Here is a 22,425-nt window from a genome sequence, read left to right as displayed (position 1 = left end):
ATGCTCAAAAATAACTTCTCACTAAAAATTTCTATGACCCATCGACTGGTCAGGAAAATTATCATTTTTATTTTAGAAATACTGCCTATGTGAGTTCACTAAGTAATTTACATGCCTTTGATTTTCTAATACTCTAATGTAAAAATGGTGCAAAAAGCCCCACTGTGTAATATGAGTCATTACTTTCCTATAATAAACACTCCACCAAAACCAGGCACCAGTAACCATAGAAACAGGTGCGTATATTCCAGTGCCACGGTCTCTAACCTTCCCTGGCCCACAGGCAGCAACACCCAACCAGCAGCATGCTGCAGGCAACTTCGTCTTTGTTTTCCTCATGATAATCAGCTGTAATTTTTTAAATTTCCTGTGACTGGAAACAGCATAGGAGCATTTCACTAACAACATGATCCCAGTAGGCTGGAACAGATGTCCTTGAGATGGACACATGCGCTTAGCAAAACAGCAACAGACAAACACAGCAAAACGGTGAGGCAGAACAATCAACTTCTCTAGACTGAACGTCTTATTCAAATAATGGATATCAATACTGTTTGCTATGAAGTCATATTTAAAAATACCAATCACAGCTGCCAAGAGCAAAATAGTCCAGTATTTTTTAAGTTACATTTTAAGACAATTTGAAAAAATACATTTTCTATTTAAATATTTGTATATAAAATATCAATATATTTTCCCAATATAGAATAGCATAGGATCTGCACTACGCATCTAGGTTTTCAATGGCATTATACATGGTACAGAATTCCATTTTTTAAATACAGATCTGTGAAATAATTTGTCATACGGGCAAATAATTTACACCCTACAATCTCAAGAAGCAGAGTCAAAGATGAAACTCAAATCTTAAGCCAGCTGGGTCTCTTTTCATGTTTGCTCTGTGAGCTTTTTCCTTCCACAGGTGAGTAGCTTTTTCTTTCTACATAATTACAAAGCATCTCAGCATTTTCTTATCATTGCCACTGATTCTGTTGGTTATGCCCCTTCCCTCCATGCTGAGGTTCTCACTCCTATTGATGACGCGCACATCCCAAGACTGAGTTTCACTGAGCACATCAGAGAACGCTGACACGGGATGACAGAAGCCACATATTCTGTTTTACTACATGACCTTTGAAAACAACACAATTCCCTGATCCTTAACTCATTTATACGCCAGGCAGTATACAGCATATCTAAAGTCACAGAGCAGAGTCATTTCAGAATTCTCATCTTCTGTTTTCAGCCTGTCATGCAGCAGAAACTCCCTTGACAAAGTTACTAAAAGCTGGTGAGCCAGCTGACAGTGTTTCATCACAATTCAATTAATATTTCCATCATTTATCAGAAGGATTAAACTAATTTTGTAATTTCTCCATTCCTCTTAGCTGAAGGTGGAATGCTTAGTATTCGAAGTATTGAAAAGAAGACAAAACAGATACTTGCAATAAGGTACAGTAAACAACAGTTCTGTAATCCATAACTACAGAATTAGGATGAATATGGAAGAATCTCATATAAGCATAAATAAGTTAATGCCATAAGCGCTAAAGAAGTTGGCATACAGTTGTTTCTGTAGTGCCCACTGTCTATTGACAACAAATCTATAAGTAACGAGTTAGAGTAATCGTTCACTGTGAGATACCTCAAGGCGAGACGTCACCTCCCAGTCGAGGTACTTTGAGCTTCCCTTTTAGTCAATGGAGAGAAAGAGGCCAGATAAATTACCTTTTGGAAGAGCCTACTTTAGACACAGACAACTAATTCCAGACAATCACAGGCCCTCAAATTAGCGCTGATGGATCCTGCTAAGTGTTTCTCTTTTAAGCCCAAAACTCTACTTCACGCAAGCAGAGACAAGAAACTGTCAGAATATGCAAATGAACATCGTCTACCACTGGAAGCAGTTGTGGATCCCAGTTTAGATGACTACAACTAGAATATTTCATTACAGCATAAAAAGCCTGTGTGTACCTCACACCGCCTGCACTACAGGTGGAAAGTTCCTTATACTGGCAGAGAACTGAATGTGCAGAATTATGCCCACATGGCTCAGGGAAGGATCCAACCTGCTCCTTCCTGGTTTATCTCCTCTCAAGTAGACAGACAGCAACTACAGCAACCAAAGCATCTATCAGAAAAATGATGCAGAAAAAGCACTCTCTGCACAGAGGTAACACTGCCTGGGAAGACCTGACATGCTGAAAAGCCACCAATTTCAGCTAACTACCTCAACTGGCCTTTTGTACTAGACATAAGCAAAGGAAACGTTTCCTTTATACCTGTGACTGCACTGGTAGAATATCCATCTTTGTTTCAGTTCCTGCACAAACTCACGGCAAGAGTGCTGAAAGCGAACGGTGCTGCCATTTACTTCACCCCCTCGCAGGAGCGCTGAAGTCAGTGAATAGTGCTCATCGCTCCTGAAATAAAATCTAACAAATCCACTCACAACTACTTCAGTTAGCACAAAAGTTTTGCTGTGAATGTAATTGATTTAACAATGGGGAAATGTCAAGGACCGTTACTTCTGACGTTCTATAATCTCTTTTGTTAGCTGATATATGCCACAACTGCACAGTGAAAAGAAAGATATTTCTATTAAATTCAGTGCACTACTTGTGCTATAAAAAAAATCTGTAATTTGCAGCATGATGATACTAAAATAAGTGTCAACCAGGCTTTTTAACAGGCAGGAGAGACAACTCTCTTATTTATTTAAGAGAGTTCTTTTAAGAGAGTTCTTTTTATTTAAGAGAGTTCTTTTAACAGATGAACAGGATAAACCATGTCTCCTTTTCACAACATTATTTCAGTGCAGGTGTTCTAATACCAACATGACTGTAATTAGAAGCTGCAAAGGGGATGTGGTATAATGAAGACAATTTCACACACCCTCCCATTTTCCATCAAGTTAAACAATATCCATTCATCACTCATTCCCTAAAGGCTGAATTTTCACCTGAGACAGCTTTTACTTGGTTCCTTTTTTGTAGTGAACATGAATTCTTTCTAATAATGGACACAGTTTCCTGAAAGTTTCTTGGACTTTAGCACATTTTCCTCTTTGGTTATTTTTTTATTTAATGCTTTCAGTGCAATTGTGCCTAATACAAGCAGTTTACCTGGAATATTTCTCTTTGTGCTTATTCCATCTCCTAATACAAAGGCTGAAAATAAAAACTTCTAGTAAAGATACTTTTAAAGCAAGGTATCCTTACCTTGCTCATACCCATGTGAGATGACCTTCAGAAAACATCTGATTAGAAAGTATAAAGTAATTTTTGCATCACACTGAAGTCCTTCCACCACAGGTTATGCTCCCTGCTTTCTTTCGCAAGTCTGATGCTCATCTAATACCACATCTGTTTTAGGCTTGAGAGTTATCTTTCATTTCTCTAATGCCACCCCACCTCCTTTTTTTAAAAGAGGAGATCATTTCAGAAACCTTCTTTGAATCAATGAACAGGCCGATGTCAAGCACATACAGTCATGTTCATAAGTGACCCATTCGTGGGCACGTAAACGTGAGCTTTGATTCTGAGACAATATGAGTCTTGTCAGTGAAGTTACAAGTTGACTCCTGAACTATTTTGACAGACAAAAACATTAGTTAATTCATGGCACTCTCAGAAACCTGCCCATCAATCAGTACGCTATGCAGCAGACATAAATGTCCTGTAATTGGGAGAATAATTTAAATCTTACTCAGGATAGAGTGAAGGAGACTGATCTGCCTTCATTTGAACAGACTTAATACTTCCTTGATGCAGCTGATTATAGAAGAGCTCCTTCTGACCAAGGAGCCTGGGACATGAAAGAAAGCAGAACCAAAGAGTCACTGAACTCTATTTACATTCATACAAACAAATCTAGGATCAATTGAAGAAAGTGGAATTGTGAACCGAAAAGATTACAAAAATACCAATGTCTAATTGAATTCAGTAACTTTTATGATGGCACTAAATTTATTATGTTTTATATGTCGGTACATGGTGTGGTACTGTGGTGGCCAAAACCACATTAATTTCTTAGAAGGCTGCAACTTCACTCACAAAACCAAAGTATATTATGGTTGCACACTTTCAGATTCTTCATACAAATATAAATCCCCAGCTGCAGGCAGTAAAATAAAAATAATTTCCAGCTAAATTAGGAAGTTCCAGTTTTATGATCCCAATGAAGCAGAGGTTAGTCCTTTACCCAGACGTTGCCTATGTCTGCAAATCTGCACACTCCAGGTATTCTGGCATCACCGTATTATGTTTCCCAATAACCATCAAGTAACACAGAGTATTTCTGACCTAACAAAATGCTACTTAGAGCATAAAAAAGCGGTTGCCAAAGAAGTAAATGCATTCTGCGAGAGGCTACTTAATAACAAGTCATCACTGTTCACTGTACTGACACCAAAGATATACCTGACTTCTGCCAAATCACTGATTCTATTTTGTGTTATTCAATCACCCTGGTGCCAGGGGAGCTTTGTGTTTCAGGACAACAGGATTCAGCCTCTACCTGCTGAGCAGACACACCTAAGTACAGCTGGGGAAAACACTGCACCATGAAGATGATCTAAGTTAATGTGTTTCCATCTTATGTGAGAGAATCAAAAATAAAATTAAGTGATCTCTTGAAACACCCTTGAATTCTTCGCTGAACTGAATTAATGATAAGATTGGACATTACGTTAGGACGGGGAGACTTTCAAGCCCAGGACAGTGATAGGTATTGCTTGTGCTCTACTATCAACAATAATTAAAACTACAAATTTTATTTCATTTAATTAAAACATTCGTATTCATAAAATCCACACTACTCTGATGTCATTAAATCTCATGTATAATCTGTGTCAACACACAGTCTTTCTAAACATACCACATTTTGATGTTCAAACATCTCTAAGTCAAGAAGTCTCCTGGTCTTTATTCTTACCTTCAATCACTCCTGAAGTAGGGCTGTACTTTATATTTAATGTTTCTACGTCTGAGACTGAGACAAAGAAATAATTCGAACCTCATTCACCATTTTATTAAAATGGCCTTTTTTATTTTACACAATCCACAGCACTTTTAGTGTGTAGAAAGTCTGTGGTATTTATCAATAACATTTTTCTTCAATGACTCTTACGATCAGAATTTTTAATTTCTAAAGTATTACATATTTTTAATATGTATCTGTAACACAGTTTAGTAGACGTGCAAACATGCTTCGTAAGTTAGTCCTATGAAAATATTGATGTGGCTAAGTCACATCATCCATTAACTCATGTGCTACTCAGAACAGAATCTGCAATGCTTTGAAATCATTAAAATGTGTGATATACATAGAAATGTTGCAGAAAAATATATAACTAAGAAAACTTGTATATCTAGGGATGCAATACTTCTTAAAATATTACTAAAATAGTGCTGTAGTTATTAGAGCGTATTTTCATGACTGGAATTCATTTTAAGATTATTTGCTCATAAAAACCTAATAGGTTAAACATAAATCAAAATACTCAGACAGTTTCTCTCATAACTACCTGAACAACTTGCTTGATGAAGTAATTAATATGTAACTTTTATTGCCATCACACTATTCAGATGGAAGCCAGGTAGTAGTCATGAAAATTATTCTCTACTCAATGATATTATATATTCACTATTTTTGTCTATTTGAAGTAGATTTAATACTGTGTACACACAGTATTTTCCTGAGACACTCTATCATTTCACAGTGAGCTCTAGCACAGGCCATCATTCTTCAATTTAGAACATAATTTAGAACACAAGCATAAAAATATGTTGTAAGAAACAAAATTACTTGGTCTAATTCTCTGTCTCATGTAAAACTTCACAGACTATTACAAGTTGTCTTACTGTTTGTACATACATTTTATATAACGTTGCCAGCCAACATTAGGCAGACTTGTCCTAGAATTCGGTGTTTAAGAAGACCTCAATAAGCAAGAAATTATAGCCTGTATTTAATTTTTCAGATATGAGATTCAAGGTAAAGACAGACACATTACTAGGATTAATTCAAAATCATGACAAGTAACAATAGCCTGCAATACCCAAAACTCTAATACGATTACCATATCACAAGCCTTTCAGTATTTTCTTCCCAGGTAGTGCCTATATACTGAATATAATCCATTAGACTGCACATTTATACCCATTTCAATTTTTTCAGAGGAGTCAGTCTACCATAACACCTATTAGAAGCAAACAATGTATGATAGCAATAATAAGAAATATCAGCATACTGTTTTGAAAATAGAAGGGCCTCAGGATTTGTAGCAGGTATATCCTATAGTGTCAACTTCTTTTTTGTTTTTTAATATCTGTATTTGGTGCTCCTTGTCTAAACACATATCAATGTCTATTTTCTTTTTTGGTGGTGGATATCAATATGAGTAGTGCCCTTGTAATTCAAAGAGTCCTCTGTATTGATTGTCTTTGCAAATGGAATAAGCAACAACTAACACTCACAAGGCATAGGCAGCTCAATATTTGAGTAGATTTTACTAGCATGGCAACAGTTATTCAGATGAAAACACAACTAATACAAGGCCCAATGATACAGCAACATTTCAGTTTAATTTTCCTTCTGGGGTAATAAAAAACTTGGATGGATTTATAATTTTATTTTGTCATTTAGTTTAAACAGGGAAAAAGGAAACTTTTTATAGACAAAAAGCTAGTTTTTTCAGAAACTACTTTCCTTTTCTAAAAACCCCTGGGAACCAAAGGAAGTAAATTTCTCATTTGTCCTCAGGAGGTGCTAATTAGACATGACTTAACATTTTCAAAATCTTCTTAGCTCAGCTATACTTTCATTGTTATTAATTGGGACTTAAGTGGATGGTGCCTAACTTCTCCATAAATTAGATTTCTCTCTGGACTAAAGTTTTGCATTAATCATGGTTCAAAGTTTATTAGCATTTCAATTCCTAAGGTCTTTAAAGAAATACTGATTTATGGTAAAGTTCAGTAGAAACATACGGCAATATATTCAGTGATCCTACGTTCACTAAAAGTCTTGGATACACTTAAATTAGGACTACAGTTCATAAACAAATTTCCTTATATAAATGTTTCATATGCTAACATATTTAATAAATGCTAATAGGTTTATAAACACTGTCTTATTTTACTTTGATTGCCACTGTCTTCAGAAGTCCATGGATCATTACGTTCTTGGCAGAGTTACCATATTTAACCAATATTTTCCCCAGAATCAATAATCCATAGGGTAAGTAAAATAGTTCACTGAAAGAGGATCATTCATTCACTAGCATTCAAATAAACAATTTGATAACATACTCAAAATGCTCTGCTTTAACAGCTGAAAAAAAGGCTAATCCAATTCTAACATTGTTTTATGAAAGCTGCTATCCATGACACAAAACCATCTCCTTTTCCAAAAGTTCTCTCTTATTCACATGAATAGTGTGTAGCCACCAAGTCCAGTGAAGCCATCCTTCCGCTTTATTCAGCAACTGGGAAACCACATCCACAAACCTAATTTGGAGCTCAGTAACATTCTGGGCTGCCCAGTACAAGAAGGACATGGACATAACCAAAGTGAAGTGAGGGTCACCAAAAAGGTCAGAGAGCTGGAGCACATGAGGATGGAGGAAAGGGTGAGAGACAAGGGTCTGTTCAGCCTTCAGCAGAGAAGATAAACGGGAGACCTTGTTGCTGTCTACAACTACTTAACCACAGGATCCAGAGGAGATGGAGTCAAACTCTTCTTGGAAGCGCACAGTGGTAAGACAAGATGCAAGGGACACAAGCTGGAATGTGGAAAATTCTGATTAAGTATTAGGAAAAAAATTTTTTGCACAAGGTTTGTCCAGAGAGCTTGTGGAATCTTCATCCTTGGAGATGCTGAGACTCACCTGGACAACCCAAGCCATGGTCAACTTCACTTAACTCGACCTCTTCTGGGCAGCAGGTCAGACTAGATGACTGCTGGAGGTCCCTTTCAATCTAAGTTATTCTATGGCTCCATTAATAGTACCAATGAAGGCACTTCATTTCAGTGTAACTGTATTCACTGATGAATGCTACAAGACATTAAGCTGTACAGAAATCCTCAGTTGTTAAAATAATAAATGCAGTCATTTTCTACTTAAATAATCTATCTTTGCGTAACAGTGCTTATGTGTAATCTATTTGACTGTAGTTTTATCTAACAAATGAAGAGTGAAATATCAGCGTGCAAACGAAGTAATCTGTGTTGTCATCCATACATGTGTAATTAAGGCAAGGGAACCAATTCCAGACAACAATTCATTCTGCGTAGACAGACTCATCAGACATGTTTCAAAGACAAGTTCATCATATGATGATCAAAGATAAAGACATCCTATGAGGAGTGGCTGAGGACTTCTGGTTTGTCTGTTTTGGAGAGGAAGAGGCTGAGGGGCGACCTCATGGCTCTCTACAGCTTCCTGAGGAGGGGACATGGCGAGTGAGGAGCTGAGCTCTGCTCCCAGGTATCCAGTGAATGGTTCAAAGCTGCACCAGGGGAAGCTTAAACTGGACATCAAGAAGCATTTCTCTACCACGAGGGTGGTCAGACACTGGAACAAGGTTGTTAGAGAGGCACTCAATGTCCCAAGACTGTCGGTGTTCAGAAGGCATTTGGACAATGGCCTTAACAACATGCTTTAACTTCTGGTCAGCCCTGAAGTGGTCAGGCAGTTGGACTACAATGTACATCCCTTTCAACTGAAATAGTCCTACTCTAGTCTACTCTAGTCTAGTCCAGTTTATATCCCCAAACCCACGAATATAAACAACGTGGTGAAAAACACCTAGTACATGCAGGAAAGTATTATCCATAGCCCTTAGGTACCGACTGTGAGTGAAGTTGGTATTTCCATACACAAAGGATGAGAAATCAAGCTTTGTACAAAGTCACACTCTTGGCCACCCCTCTCTCTCTCTACATTAATAACTATGTGTCCATTCATTTGCAAAGTTTGTACTGGTTGTAATAGTAACTTTTTACTCCCACACTGTTCAAATGTGCTTAATGGACATCTCTGAATAAGAGAGTAAAAGTAGCGGCCAGCAATAGCGCTTCACAAGGGATGACTTTGGCCTTATGCAACACATGAAGATTGTCAGAATCATCTTATTTCAATAATTTTCTAAATATGAATATTAATGATTCTTTTAATATTCATTAAGTGTGATGACATAATACCTTAGTTTAGCAGCAAACAACAAATGCTATCTGCAAACTCAGAACAAACTAAAGAGCTAAGTACAACCTCAGATGTCTTTGGTGTCACCAGACCTTTCAGGAGTAAAAGGGAAGGAGAACACACTGATTATCTGTTCTGTACAACAGGGACATAGTTGTATTGTCAATAAGGTCTGCAGACGGATTTTCTATATGTAAGCTGAATTTGTATCTTTTTGTGCAAGACTGGAATCAGTCAGTAAAATAATGCTACAAAATAATGATTACTGAAGTTTTTCATTCTCCAATATCATATCTACTTATACAAACTAGTCCAGCAACAGCAGTAAACATATGATAACGGAAGTATTTATTTACCAACATGAATTATACCAAGAAAAAAATTCAGTAAAGGAAGATAAATTTCTCATTTAGCTCACAGTAAGACATATGTTCTTATTTAAATGAAGTAACCACACAACAACACATCCAGCCTTCTGAAATGAAAGTTCTAAGTCCATATATGGAACTCTAGACATTCACAAAATATTCTTGCTAATGCATATGTAGCTTATTTTTCCTTTCATTCTTTATATTAATAGAATTAAATTATCTATTTCTTAGCAGGAAATCATTACTATGGGTGTTGGTATTATATTTTGGGGGGATTAAATATTCAGTAAAGCTGCATCTTTGTCAAACTGTCTTTTCAGTTTATATGCCATGGTGTTGCCTGCAGTTAAAAACAGCCATAGCAAAAAGAGCTGAGAAGTTAAAAAACAAAGATCAAATGTCACCAGCATATATTCAGATCATTTTCTTAAGCACATGTAGAATACTGTTTAAATGCTTACCTTAACAATCCCACGGATATGCATTTTTGCGATCATCTCTGCAGTGTAAAGAAACATCAACAGAGTATCAAGAGCAAATGTCACATATTGGAGAGGAGGATAATGCTCGAAGGTCTTTGGAGTGTTCATACAAACAGAAATAACACTGATGATGGCACAGATTCGTAGTAAAGAATGTACCCACTGGAAAAAAAAACAAACCACAATCAACGCAAGATTGCTTTGATGTTCAAAAACACAGCTCAAATATTTAGCTTATATAACTTATACTGGCACTTTTTGTAAACACATATTTGCGTTTTTCTTTTATATCATGATCCAGGTGTTAAAGGTCTTCATCCAAAAATAACCACTCCTGGCTTTATCTTATTTATATGTTTATATATACACATGTATTATTTTATTAGTTAATTTGGGAGGTTGTATAATTCAGAAACCAAGAATTAAGAGCCAGAAAATTGAGAATTAAGATTCTATCATTTTTACTTTGCAGCATTTGTAATCCAGTTTCTTTTCAAATGACAACTCGTCACATTTATGTGCAGACAATATGTTATGTTAGTTGATGTTATAAAGCAGGTGAATATATTAAATGAAAATACCTGTCGAAAATTTTAGTCCCACATTTTGATGAACTGCTTTTTAGATCACTTTACATTTCCAAAAATTAAGTTAGAGGTACAGGGATTAAAAGCATCCTTCCATTTATGAAAAGAATAAATATAAAAGAGACCATGTCCCAGAAAGCTACTTTTTAAAATCAGGATTCATTTTTGTTCCACAAGTTTTGTTGCTATAAGAGAACAGTTCATGTCTATGACTACTTAGGTCTCAGTCTCACTACAATCATTATTAATAAGACTGATATCCAGTGACAGTCACAGTGGGAGATCTAACAAAAAAAGCAGAATGTATCAATACAAGGGTTTAAGGTTGGATTTTTTTTTCTTGTAATCAAACCACCAGTGAAACATCTTGAAGCCAGACAAGTGTAATGAATCAGAGTTTGTAAGGTCATATCTGTCAAAACAAGAAGAAGAACAAAAAGACACTTCAGCAAGAAAATATATTTCCAAACAAAAACCACTGAAGTGTATTTATAGCAATTTTTCTTCTGAGGCAAAATTCTACACTCATTTACAGCACCTCAGGCCTTTCAATATCAAGAAGATTTAAGAACATTCATCTAATTTAATTAATACTTACTGTACGCTCACCTAAGTGTAGATATTTGACATGAATGAAACTGGTCTATCACCTGCATACTCTGAGCCAAAATTAATAATTTGGAAGTGGAAGGTACCTGATGAACAATCTCTTATGTCCTGTTAATACCCACTTTGTTTTGAACCTTGTTTCAACTGAAAAAAATAACGTTAAAGTGGTGCTGATATAAAAAATGTTGTCTGTCACAGTAAAATGTTAATATGGTGCATGCTAAGCAATATAAAACTAGTCCATCAGCATGAGAAGAAAAAATTATTCCATCAAAAAGCCGTGTACTGTGTGCTGAGAAACACAGGTAAATTACCCAGCATATACTTCTGTAATGACATTTTGAGCTTATTACAGCAGTTAATACAAACATACTATTTAAGATTAACAGATATATAAAGGGTGAGTGTCACAAGGATGGAGCCAGGCTCTTCACGGTGACAACCAATGATAGGACAAGGGGTAATGGGTACAAACTGGAACACAAAAGGTTCCACTTAAATTTGAAAAGAAACTTCTTCTCAGTGAGGATGCCAGAGCACTGGAACAGGCTGCCCAGGGAGGCTGTGGAGTCTCCTACTCCGGAGGCATTCAAGATCTGCCTGGACGCCTTCCTGTGTAACTTCATCTAGGTGTTCCTGCTCCGGCAGGGGGATTGGACTAGATGATCTTTTGAGGTCCCTTCCAATCCCTAACATTCTGTGATTCTGTGATTTAGCATGAATTAATATATGTGTGTTGCCTTGTACATGATTCTGGCGTTAAAACACAGCAGCAATGCTGAGAGCATCTAGCATCCATACTGCAATGAGATTATAGTTCTATTATAAATTAATGTAATGCTAGCAACGTATATTATTTCAGAATATTTGATTTTCTGCTTTTAAAAAGAACAAATTCATGCACTACTTTAAGAGAAATGAGAAGATGCCTTCTCTGCAAAAGTATGAATCATTCAAAATATAGGAATCCCGGATGCACACTGAGTGCTGAATAAATAATTTAGTCATAATAAGCATATTTACATGGTAAAGGCATTTTCTTAATACTGCTCATTCTATTAATAGCTCCACTCGCAAAGAAGTTTTCCCTAGTTTCAAGTTGCCAGACACTTTTACATCTATCTGTTGCTTAGAGCAGGTTATATGTTAAATGATACTAGAAAAATGTGAGCTGTACTTTGAAATAACCAGCCAAAATACATGTTCATATTAATAAGTGATGTAAGAGATTTGAAAGTCGAAAGTGCCAACTGCTGGGTACCACTTTAGCAATGAAATGCTCCTTTGATATCGTTTTCAAAAGTTCATTTGATGAACTTAACTTCTAATTTCAGTAAACATGCTAGGAAACAGAGACATTGAAAGGATGGCTGTTTAAAAAAACAATCAGTAGATTAACTTGTTGCCAAACACTGCTTGAACATCCCCATCAGTCTGCAACAAACAAACTAAACCTTTTTATTTAGATTGGACTTTTTGCAAAAAAAAATGAACTGGTACATTAGCAACTGTAGCTCAATATTTGTTCCTGACAAATACCCATTTCAGAATCACTTATAGAAGTCATATTTCAACAATCAAAGTTACATTTAACATTAGTAACTATGGAAAGAGATACCTACTGGCTTGTTAATCCACAGAATATCCGCATTGTCTGACAAGGATTCATCAGGACCGAAATCTGTAACTGGCTGGGCTTCCACCCGTGAACTTTGTTTCCTTTTTAGCATCCTGAAGTTAACTTTTGTTATTTACAATCATGAAACCTCCTTGGCAAGAAAAAAAAAAAGAGGACATTAATTCACTAAAACCATTTTACAATGCATTTTGAACAGTTTTATAGATAACCTAGAGCATTTTGTTTTCATGCAAACTGCTTTTGTACTTACTGATTAACAGGATCTTCATTTTATTAAAAAGCTTTCCCTATATAAATCACTGACATGACTCTTGTTAGTTTACAAAAATTTACATAAAGGTATGCAATGCAAACAATTACCAGAAACTTAGCAACACTAGCAGAAAATTAGTACCAATGCGAAAAGAATGCTAACACGGTGAACTTAAACCCAGAGTAATAATTGGATGGATTTGACCTGGAGCCGCTTAATTTAATGGTGACATTTCCATTTATTACACTAGGCTGAGATAAAGCCCAACAAGCCAAAGGCAAACAGGCAATGTTAAATAGCCAACAGATGTTAATGTTCTTTACTGAAATCGGACAAGCCTTTTTGCCATACACTATTAACATGTATTTTTCTAATACTTCTAATACTTTTTTTTTTTTTTAAATATATATTAGCAATTATCTATCCAACAGCCAGACAGCTGGCTGTCTCTGTGGCTTGTGCTGGCACATGGGAAGACAGGTCTTGATGGACTGGGAGAACAGCGGGCTTGGGACCATATGCTTGGTCTCTACTGGCCGCTTAACCACATAGGAAGTTGCTCCACGTCCACACTCTACGCACCTCTACATCCTTGACTGTCTTCTTTTAGCTACTGTGGCAAACATAAAGTATTAATCTTCTTCCAAGTCCCCCAGAGTCTTTCTCCTACTCTATTTTCACTCTTTCAGATTCAAAAGGTCGGCTCCTGTCTCTAATTCCCTCAATACATTTTCAGAAGAGGACTTCTGCGGTTTCTCCTGTGGTGTCACTCCATAAATGCCATGCATTATATCCAAGCTCCTTGCAAGTCTCCACAAAGTTTTTTCAATACCTTCTTTCGTACCTGTCAGTAAACTAAAACTCTTGATCATGACAACAGTGTCATCAGTATGGCCTGGTGTTTTCCTGCCTATATGCACCTATCTCATATCTCCTGCCTAATATTTAAAACCAAGTCTAAACCATTAGTCTGTATAGACCAAAAGCAATAGGTTTGAGGTACTGGACTGATGCTCCCAGCTGCAGAAGCAAACATTACACAATAACTTTTTAAAAAAAAAATAAACAGAAATTATATAAGGACACAAAATAGGGCAAAACTTTTGATATTTTTATTTGTGTTGTACAGTCAGTCACAGCAACCTTAGTAGAAGTGAAACTGGCAAACGGTCACTAAAAATATGCAAATATTGTAAAATGAACATTATAAATTGCCATTTTCTAACAAATTGAGACTGAAATAATATCCATACAAGTTGTATGTTCTCTTAATCCTCATGCTCAAGCTTCATGCTCTGACTTCTTTCTCATAACTGAATTCAATACTTTCTCTTCTTTAGCAATTTTTCCTGCTTTCTCCTATGTATTTCTAAGCCTAATGTACTGACCTATTTTCTCTACTTGGACCAAAGCATAACTAGAAATGCTTGAAGCCTCAGAGATGTTGGTGTACTTTTTCAGGTCATGAAGCCTTAAAATGGCTACATTTAGCACAGTGATAAGAAGTTTTCTGCAATGTCTTGGGAGTTGCACTTCTCAAGACCTTAGGAAAAAAATAAACACACTTTCTAATATGTTTCCTGCAAATATGTTCCTTTGGAAAATCTTACTCAAAAGCTAATCAGTGAATTAACAAAATAATTTTATGTTTACCATTTCTGGTAATGGGTATGATAGCACTTCTAGTAAACTCTTAAGAAAATATATACCAATAAATAAAGGATCAATAAGTACAATCAATAACTGAGAAAAGGCTCATGATATGAAACACTGACAAGCCACTACTGATTTTTTTTTTAATAAATGACACACTAAATAACAAGTTATATCAATTTGAGAAAGAAAGTAAATAATTATGAACTGGTTGTTAGAGAGGATCTGTTGTTTTTTATGCTTTTATCAGTATTGCTTATTTATAGATCTGATGTGTAGGAAGATCAGCCATATCCTTCTAATGAAATTCCCATTTACACTTTTACCCAGTGTTTCATTTGTTTGTTTTTTAAATTGATCTGCTCACAGAAAATACAATGAACATTGATCTCCATAATGGATTCAGTTCACATGCTTAAATGTTATGACTAAAGATATTAGAATTCTTATTTTTAAGAGGTGGCCTTGAATAAACAAATCACCATGTAGATAAATCAAATGGGAGGGAGGAAACATTTATGGATTATAAGAACCAGCTTGCTTACTTCTCTACTTGAAATGAGCAGAAATGCCCACAAAAAATGCAGAATAAAGTCCACAAGCCAGGAATCTTCTGGAAATGGTTTTTAGCAAGATTATTAATGGTTTTTAGCAAGATTATTCCAAGTATAGCACAGTTGCTCTCAAGCTTTAATGCAATTTTTCCTGTTGCACTCACTACTTCCAGGGACCACACAGGCTCTTACACGTGTCTGTCACTGTACAGCAACACAAAGCCCGGTGCAGCCTCAGGACTCTGTTGCATGTGTAAAGAATTTTAACTCTCGCACTGCAATCCCTTTTGCACCCATTTCTACAACGGCGAATCAGCTGAAAGATGAAGAACAGGGAGGGAGCTGTGCACCAACTCCTTCCAGCATGTGACACCAAGCTGTGCTAATGGGGAGGCTGGAGCCCTCCCTACGCCCCACCACAAACGCACCCCTGTAGTTCCCACATTGATTCCAACACACATCATTAAGTCTTTCTTTGATCAAAACCTGTTATTTACATGAAAGGCTTAATACATTCTCTAGGATATATTTGTAGTTCCAGAGCTTTTAAGAAATATTGTGTGCAGGGCAAAGGTAAGTTTTGAGACAGGAAAATAGCACAGAGTTTTGGGGCTACATCCACTTCATATTTCTTTGGAGTATTTTCTTTACAGTAGAAATGGAAATCCACAGTGCATGTGTCAGCCTTCTCAGGGAAGAATGTAGTGTATTTGCATCTAAATCTTTCCTCTGTTTTTAGAAGCAAAGACAATTGAAAGGAAGAAAACAAAATAGATTACCCACACACAGAGCTCCTTCAAATTCACTTTTCCCTCCCCCTTTCTCTCCCTGAATTTGCAGGTATGTTAAGCAACCACTACACTGTCTAAACCACTACCAATCACTAAATTTGCAGGTTCTGCTGAAATGAAAGTATACTTTTACAATAGTGGTGAACTTAAGACCCACTATGCACTTGGGAAACAGTCTGAAGAAGGTCTAATCCCAGTTTGTGATATCCACACTAACGACAAGACACTTCTGCTGATGGAAGTTTGCACTTCCTACAAAAATCAAACGACAAATTTTAAAAAGTAGCTGATCCTACACAACATCAAAAGCTGAGAAATCTGTGTCTCGTTTACAAAGCTGGCTCACTGTATACAGCATAATCTGCTCAAGAAATCTCTGTCAAAAGTCAGGAAAACGTGCTTATAAATGCTCTGGTAGACAAATAAGACAGTTGAAAAATGACTTCACAGAAAAAAAAAGAAGGGAAAATAAAGCAGATTTTCCTACATATGACTTACGGAGAGAGTTTAAAAGTCATACAAATCCTTGGAATCAGCAATGTCTGGCTTCCAACATATTTCTTCCTCACTGTCTATTGACTTTGCCACCTGAGATCATGTGAGCACTGCCCGAAGGTCCTCCCAGGACTGGCCACCTATAAGCACTCTCTTTAACACCAATTCTCTCTTCTCTGAAAACACCACCGTGCCTTCCAACTATTTCCAGAGCTGGGACACACCAAGTGGCAAATACTCATAAAGACAGAACTCCAATGGATACAATCACATGGCACATGCCACTGTGGATGTTATTAACTCATAACTGGTCTCAAGGAAAAATTTGTTTCAATACTTTTTCTGTATGTGTGTTATTCTTACTGCATCTGATAAAATGTTCTTAAAGATCTCATCATTAGTTTGAACACAGCATGCTGCTAAAGGCGGACCAAACTTCGGTATTGTTATGATCAAGCAGGATTCCTCACAAAGAAGGTATACTGAAGGAAATATCCTAAAAATCACATTCACATTTTCAAATAATTTGGATACAAGTAGGAAAAAACAGCTTGTGACATCTTGTACTTACTAACAGGACGCCAGACCAAAACTACCAGACTAGGGTTCACGAACTGATGAAGGTTTAACAATTGCTTAAGGCTACCAATGTAAGAACATCTATTCTGAGAACAGACAGATGTGTCCAGACTTTGGCTCTTTGTTCCCAACATGTCTCCGATGTCTTATCATCTGGTAAGGACAATGCTCACCCAATATTTGTTTCTTAAACAGAAGTTCTTCCTCCCAGACCTACCAGAGCCAAAATAATTCAGACCTACTCAGCAGACAGAATCAAACATAACATTGCATACAAAAGCAGATCTCATGTAAGCCAGATAAACAGCCCACTGCTATTACCACACAAGGTCATATCATGAGTCCTTTTTACTACTAGCCTTCCAACACGTGGAAGACACAGTTTTGAAGAACCTACGCATACACATGGTTCTGTGATACAGCCAGAGAATTAACTTCACAATTTGAAACAAAATTGGTTTGCTTTTCGACATTTTTGAATTAAGAAATTGCGTTGAGTAAAAGAAAAAAAACAACTTAAGATGATTTTTCAAATGGTGGTTAGACCACACCATGGCACATTCTACCGTATCCCCTTTTTTTTCATATGAAATAGAGATCAGGGTACTCAAAAGCTACTTCTCCAGTAAAAAGCAGGTACAGTCTCACATTTCACAGTTCCAGCTTCACAAGTATCCTGAAAGGAGGGACACATCTGAGCATGAAATAGCTACTTTCTTGCACAAGTAATGAGCTTTTTGTTTCAGTGGAAACCAAAGCCCCAGAGTGGTGAGCACCTTCAGTCTCCCTCCAATGCGTTGGCTGTTAGCGTGACTGGGGAGCAGGGCAGCTTTCCAAGCCCTACAATTTAAATGTACCCTTAGACATTACTGTTGTCAGAATGGGTGATACAATGCCAAATTTTAATGATGGCCCCTGAATGCATGATGATTATATGTAGAGAATATACTGCTAGTAATATATTCCCTTTATGGATACCCAGAATGGTTTAACAGTTAGATTACTTCAAAAGTTCACTTCTACTGCGGGCCACCTACCCAGCACTTGCTGCCCTAAGATGAGTCTACCATAATGTAGTCTGTATGAAATTCCTTAAGAGCCCATAGCTGCCAAAGATAGGCAGCAATGTGCTTCGTAAGAATCATGCTGGAAAAAATATGAGAGCAGTGTTGTGGGGTTTGCTTTTGCATTCTACTCATCTCCAGGTGGAAATTGTGTTGTAGCCCTTTGTGAAAGCGAGGGGGCAGGCAGCAGCAGGTTATTCTTTGAGAGGATTCATGGAGCAACCTGTCCTCTCTCTAAAATGCCACACATTCAGTAACCTGCTATGAATCCTGCAGATCTATTCTTCAAGGTTTTAAAGAAATGGTTGGGGGCACCCTTCCCAGAATGATGCAGGGGTGGAAAGGAGCTTCTCTGTAAGCAGATGGTTGGCAGTGTGCCTGCTTAAGTGATTATTTTAATGTTGCTGGGATTTTGTTGTACCACTAATTACATGTTGGTGTGTCTAGATCCTTGTATACACATCCTTTCATAATTTAAATGGAAATACATTAAAAATTAAAACAAACAGTGGTTATATTATCTTAGCATTGCTACAATTTTGGCTAAAATAATTATTTAAGAAATTTGAACATTCTAGATCATCTTCCCTTTCCAAATTCTTCACTTTCCATCATTTAAGGAATCACCAATGAAACAGTTAACACCTTCATATTTTAAACTTGAAATCCTGAAAACAAAATTAGGACTCTTCCTTCTTATCTTTTTATCTTTCCTTGAAAACAAACACATTGACATGTGATACACATTCTCTTTGCTGCAGGGCAGTTCCTAGAAGTTGCAGTCACAACCTTTGCTACTATACTACCATCTTCATAAATACAACGATTGTAACAGTTCAGGAAGAGAAGACCAGGCTCAAAGGCTCTACTTTGGCAGAAAAAATAAATGCAAAACTGAGATCATAGAATTGTAAGTTAACTCAGGTTGGAAGGACCTCAGGAGGTCTCTGGTCCAATGTCCTCTTAAGCAGGGTCAACTCTGGTGTCAGACCTGGCTACTGTGGTTTACTCCAGTTACTCCAGTCTGGTCTTGAAAACCTCCAGTGATGGAGACTGTACAATTTCTTTGTGTATCTTGTTCCACTTGCACCCTCATGATGCGGGGCGGGAGGTGGTGGGCAGGGGGAATAACAAAGAGATGAGACAAAAATAAAATATCACATAAAATAAAGGAAAAAGAAATTACCTAGTAGAACTAAGTTTGCAACCTCAGTCTAGGAGTGGTATCTCCCACAGCAAGACATTTAGTAGGACGAAACTTCAAATGAAATAAAAGAGGCTATGGAGGTAAAGAAGAGAGAAGAGGAAGAGGCTGAAAGACAAATAAAACATGATTCTACTCATAATGCCTATATCAGGCTGACTTTGCTCTTTACCTCCAGAAAGATTTCATGTTCAAAATCTACGGGACATCCAAGTCCTTTTCCAACCATGGAAGTATTCTGTTAATAACACAGTAAAAATAATTTGTGAGTCCAACACCTCTGTTTTACTCATAAACACATAAAAAATATTGTTTTCAACTGCCTGAACTCCTAAATCCCTCAGGGGGGAACTCAAATTCCCACAAGCCATTAACAGTTCTATCTCATCGTGAGATATTCATACCTTAAGAAGACATTCTTATCAAAAATCCAAAACTCCCTATCTCTTCTAGAGCTTGGTCCAGTAGCCCATTACTCCCTACAACACAACTTGATACTACTCATCTCCTGTGGAGAAGGTTTCAGACCTGAAACTGCTGTGACTCAAGACCTGGGTTTTGATCAGTGACACACAGGTCTACATAGTATTCATGGTGCCAGCCACGTCCAGAAGCTGGAAGTAAGTAAAAACTGAATAACTTGTCTTTCCAGGAAGTATAGCTTAAATGGGAATGAACTGTGATGGACCAAACTTCAGATTAAAATAAAACAGATGTGCCAAACAAAAAGGCTACGGCTCAACATTTCTGAAACATAAATGACATGCTGATTGTTAAAATTTCATTTTAAAACACAGTACCAAGCCCAAATGGTTAAACAAAATTTCCCCCCAACTGTTCCTAAAAGTCCCCAAAGGTATATATGCATGAACTTGCAGAGAACTAGAACCTTCTGGCAGCCAGAGGGATCAAATCAAATAATTTTTTTCTCCCTCCACTGACGTATTTTGCGATTTATGCAGCTAAACTTAGTTCATTGTTAATAAGTATTATTTCTCTGTTGGTCACTTAGAGGGCAGGTGGGATGCAAGGAAAGGATGGCTGCTGTGCAAGGAAATGAAGAGAGGGACAATTAAATGGAACAGGAAATTGAAAGTGCTTAAGACAAAAACAAAAGACCCAAATAGTATTTATTTAGTATTTTCTCACTGCGAATATTTCCCTTATGAGTGACTCAGAATGCAACAACAGGTAACTGACATCACATCACAGGTTAATTAAAAGCCGCATCTGCATGCAAAGGCCACCAGAAACATCCATCCTTCCTAGAAACTTGTCTCTGACATTACCAGGAGTGTTAAGATGTCAACAACAACAAATTGTTAAGCACCTCTCCCTCCACTCAGCGAACGATGTTGAGACCACTGATGCTGCTTGTTAGAGACTGACCTCAGGCCTTGGTACATTTCTTCCTTCAACCGCCCCAAACCCCGTGGCCACCAACCAGGCAAACCCCCGCTCAGGGCAGCAGCTCCACACAGCTCACCCCATCCACAACCACCCCGTTACATTACTGCATCCCCGGCCTATGATAAATGAAGAGGCCTGTTCACCCCACGGCCCTGCCCTGCCCCGGTACACGCATCCCCCGGTGAGGGATGTGGCGGAGGGGAAGGCCGAGGCAGGCCGGTACCGCAGGGAGCGGGAAGCTCGCCCCTCGCCGCCCGCCTGCCCCCGCTGGGCCCGGCAGCAGCACCCCCTTCACCGCCGGGGAGGGAAGGCTGCGGTGCGCCATGAGGAGGCCGCTACAGCCCCTGCTTCCCGCCCCCGGAGGCGGCCAGGTCTCTCGCCGCGCCCGTCACCCCGGGGAGAGAGCCCCGCCGGCCATCGAGGGGCCGGGGAGGAGCCGGGGCCCGCGCTGTTACCGAGCCGAGCGCCGCGCAGCGAGGCGCGCCCGCCGCTTCCGACCTACCGCCAGCATCTCCCTTCATGGCGCGGTCGGGAGGGGCCGGTCGCGGCCCCCCGCGGCTGTGTGAGGTGTTAGGGTTGTGTGCTCGCCTCGGTCGCCGTCCTCCCCGCGGCGGATCGGGGCGGCGGGGCCCGCCCGGCAGCGGCGGCCGCCCTCGGTCTCTCGGCAACGGCGGCCGCGGGGGGGGGGACACCGGGCGGGGCGGCTGCGGGCCAGGGGGGAGCAGGTGAGGGGGAAACGGCACCGGCCGCTCCACGCAGCTTAAACAAAAATTGAAATAACCACCACCCTCGGGTTGATAAAGCCTCCCGGTTAAGAAGAAATACGGTTTAGCGGCTCGGGAGGCAGGGGGTGAGCCCACGGGGGTGGCGGTCCCGTCACGCCAAACACTCCCACAGCGACATGGAAATGTTTTCGCTGGGCCCCAAAACACGCAAATTGTGAGCAAAATGGGCAAGAGAATACAAGTGTTACTCCTTCTGAGGCCGAGCGGGCACTGGCCGTGAAGAAAGTGCTGCTTGGAACAGCCGTGTCGTTTAAAACGGTCTTTTTGCAGTAATTTGGGACGTTTTTGCTTTGGGTGGAGTTTAGTTTTTTGGTTGTTATTTTTTTGTGGTTTTTGGTTTTTTTTTTTCTTTTTTGGTGATGGGGTTTTTTTTGTTTGGTTGGTTGTTGTTTGGTTTTGTTTGTTTGTTTTGTGGTTTGGGGTTTTTTGGGTTTTTTTTGTTTTTTTTGGGGGTATTTTTTTATGATGGTCTTCAAATACTACCGTAGTTACCTTATTTTGGTAAGAAATCGCATTTGTGCATCTCAAAGCTTTTCCAGCACTCGTGTTCTTCTTTGCTGCTGTAGAGCATTTACTTCACTGGTAGCACCCGCTGGTCAGTCCAGTTTATTTTCACATTCCTGAAGAGCCACATAAAGGCTCAGCGTTGAGCTCCACGGTGAAATAAACCCATCAAATAGCATCACCTGTTGCAAAGAGATAAGATAAATATATGGATAGATAAATAAATAGATGGAAAAC

General features: G+C 38.4%; 1 protein-coding gene across 2 annotated transcripts in view; it reads right to left on the bottom strand.

The window, feature by feature from the left end:
- The window catches only part of NALCN (sodium leak channel, non-selective), a gene marked incomplete at both ends in the record, with an annotated part of 227,752 nt that extends 214,765 nt beyond the window's left edge, over positions 1–12,987 (bottom strand). For both annotated transcript variants that reach the window (XM_080354287.1, XM_080354288.1), the window contains 2 exons: positions 10,041–10,223; positions 12,880–12,987. In XM_080354287.1, the coding sequence (XP_080210413.1) occupies positions 10,041–10,223; positions 12,880–12,987 (291 nt within the window). The remainder of the gene's footprint in view (positions 1–10,040; positions 10,224–12,879) is intronic.
- Between the last annotated feature and the right edge of the window lie 9,438 nt (positions 12,988–22,425).

The sequence above is a fragment of the Nesoenas mayeri genome, assembly GCF_963082525.1.
Source record: "Nesoenas mayeri genome assembly, chromosome: 1".
NCBI classification, from domain to species: domain Eukaryota; kingdom Metazoa; phylum Chordata; class Aves; order Columbiformes; family Columbidae; genus Nesoenas; species Nesoenas mayeri.
The sequence above is the reverse complement of the archived record's forward strand: the minus strand, read 5'-3'. Positions and strand labels throughout refer to the sequence as shown.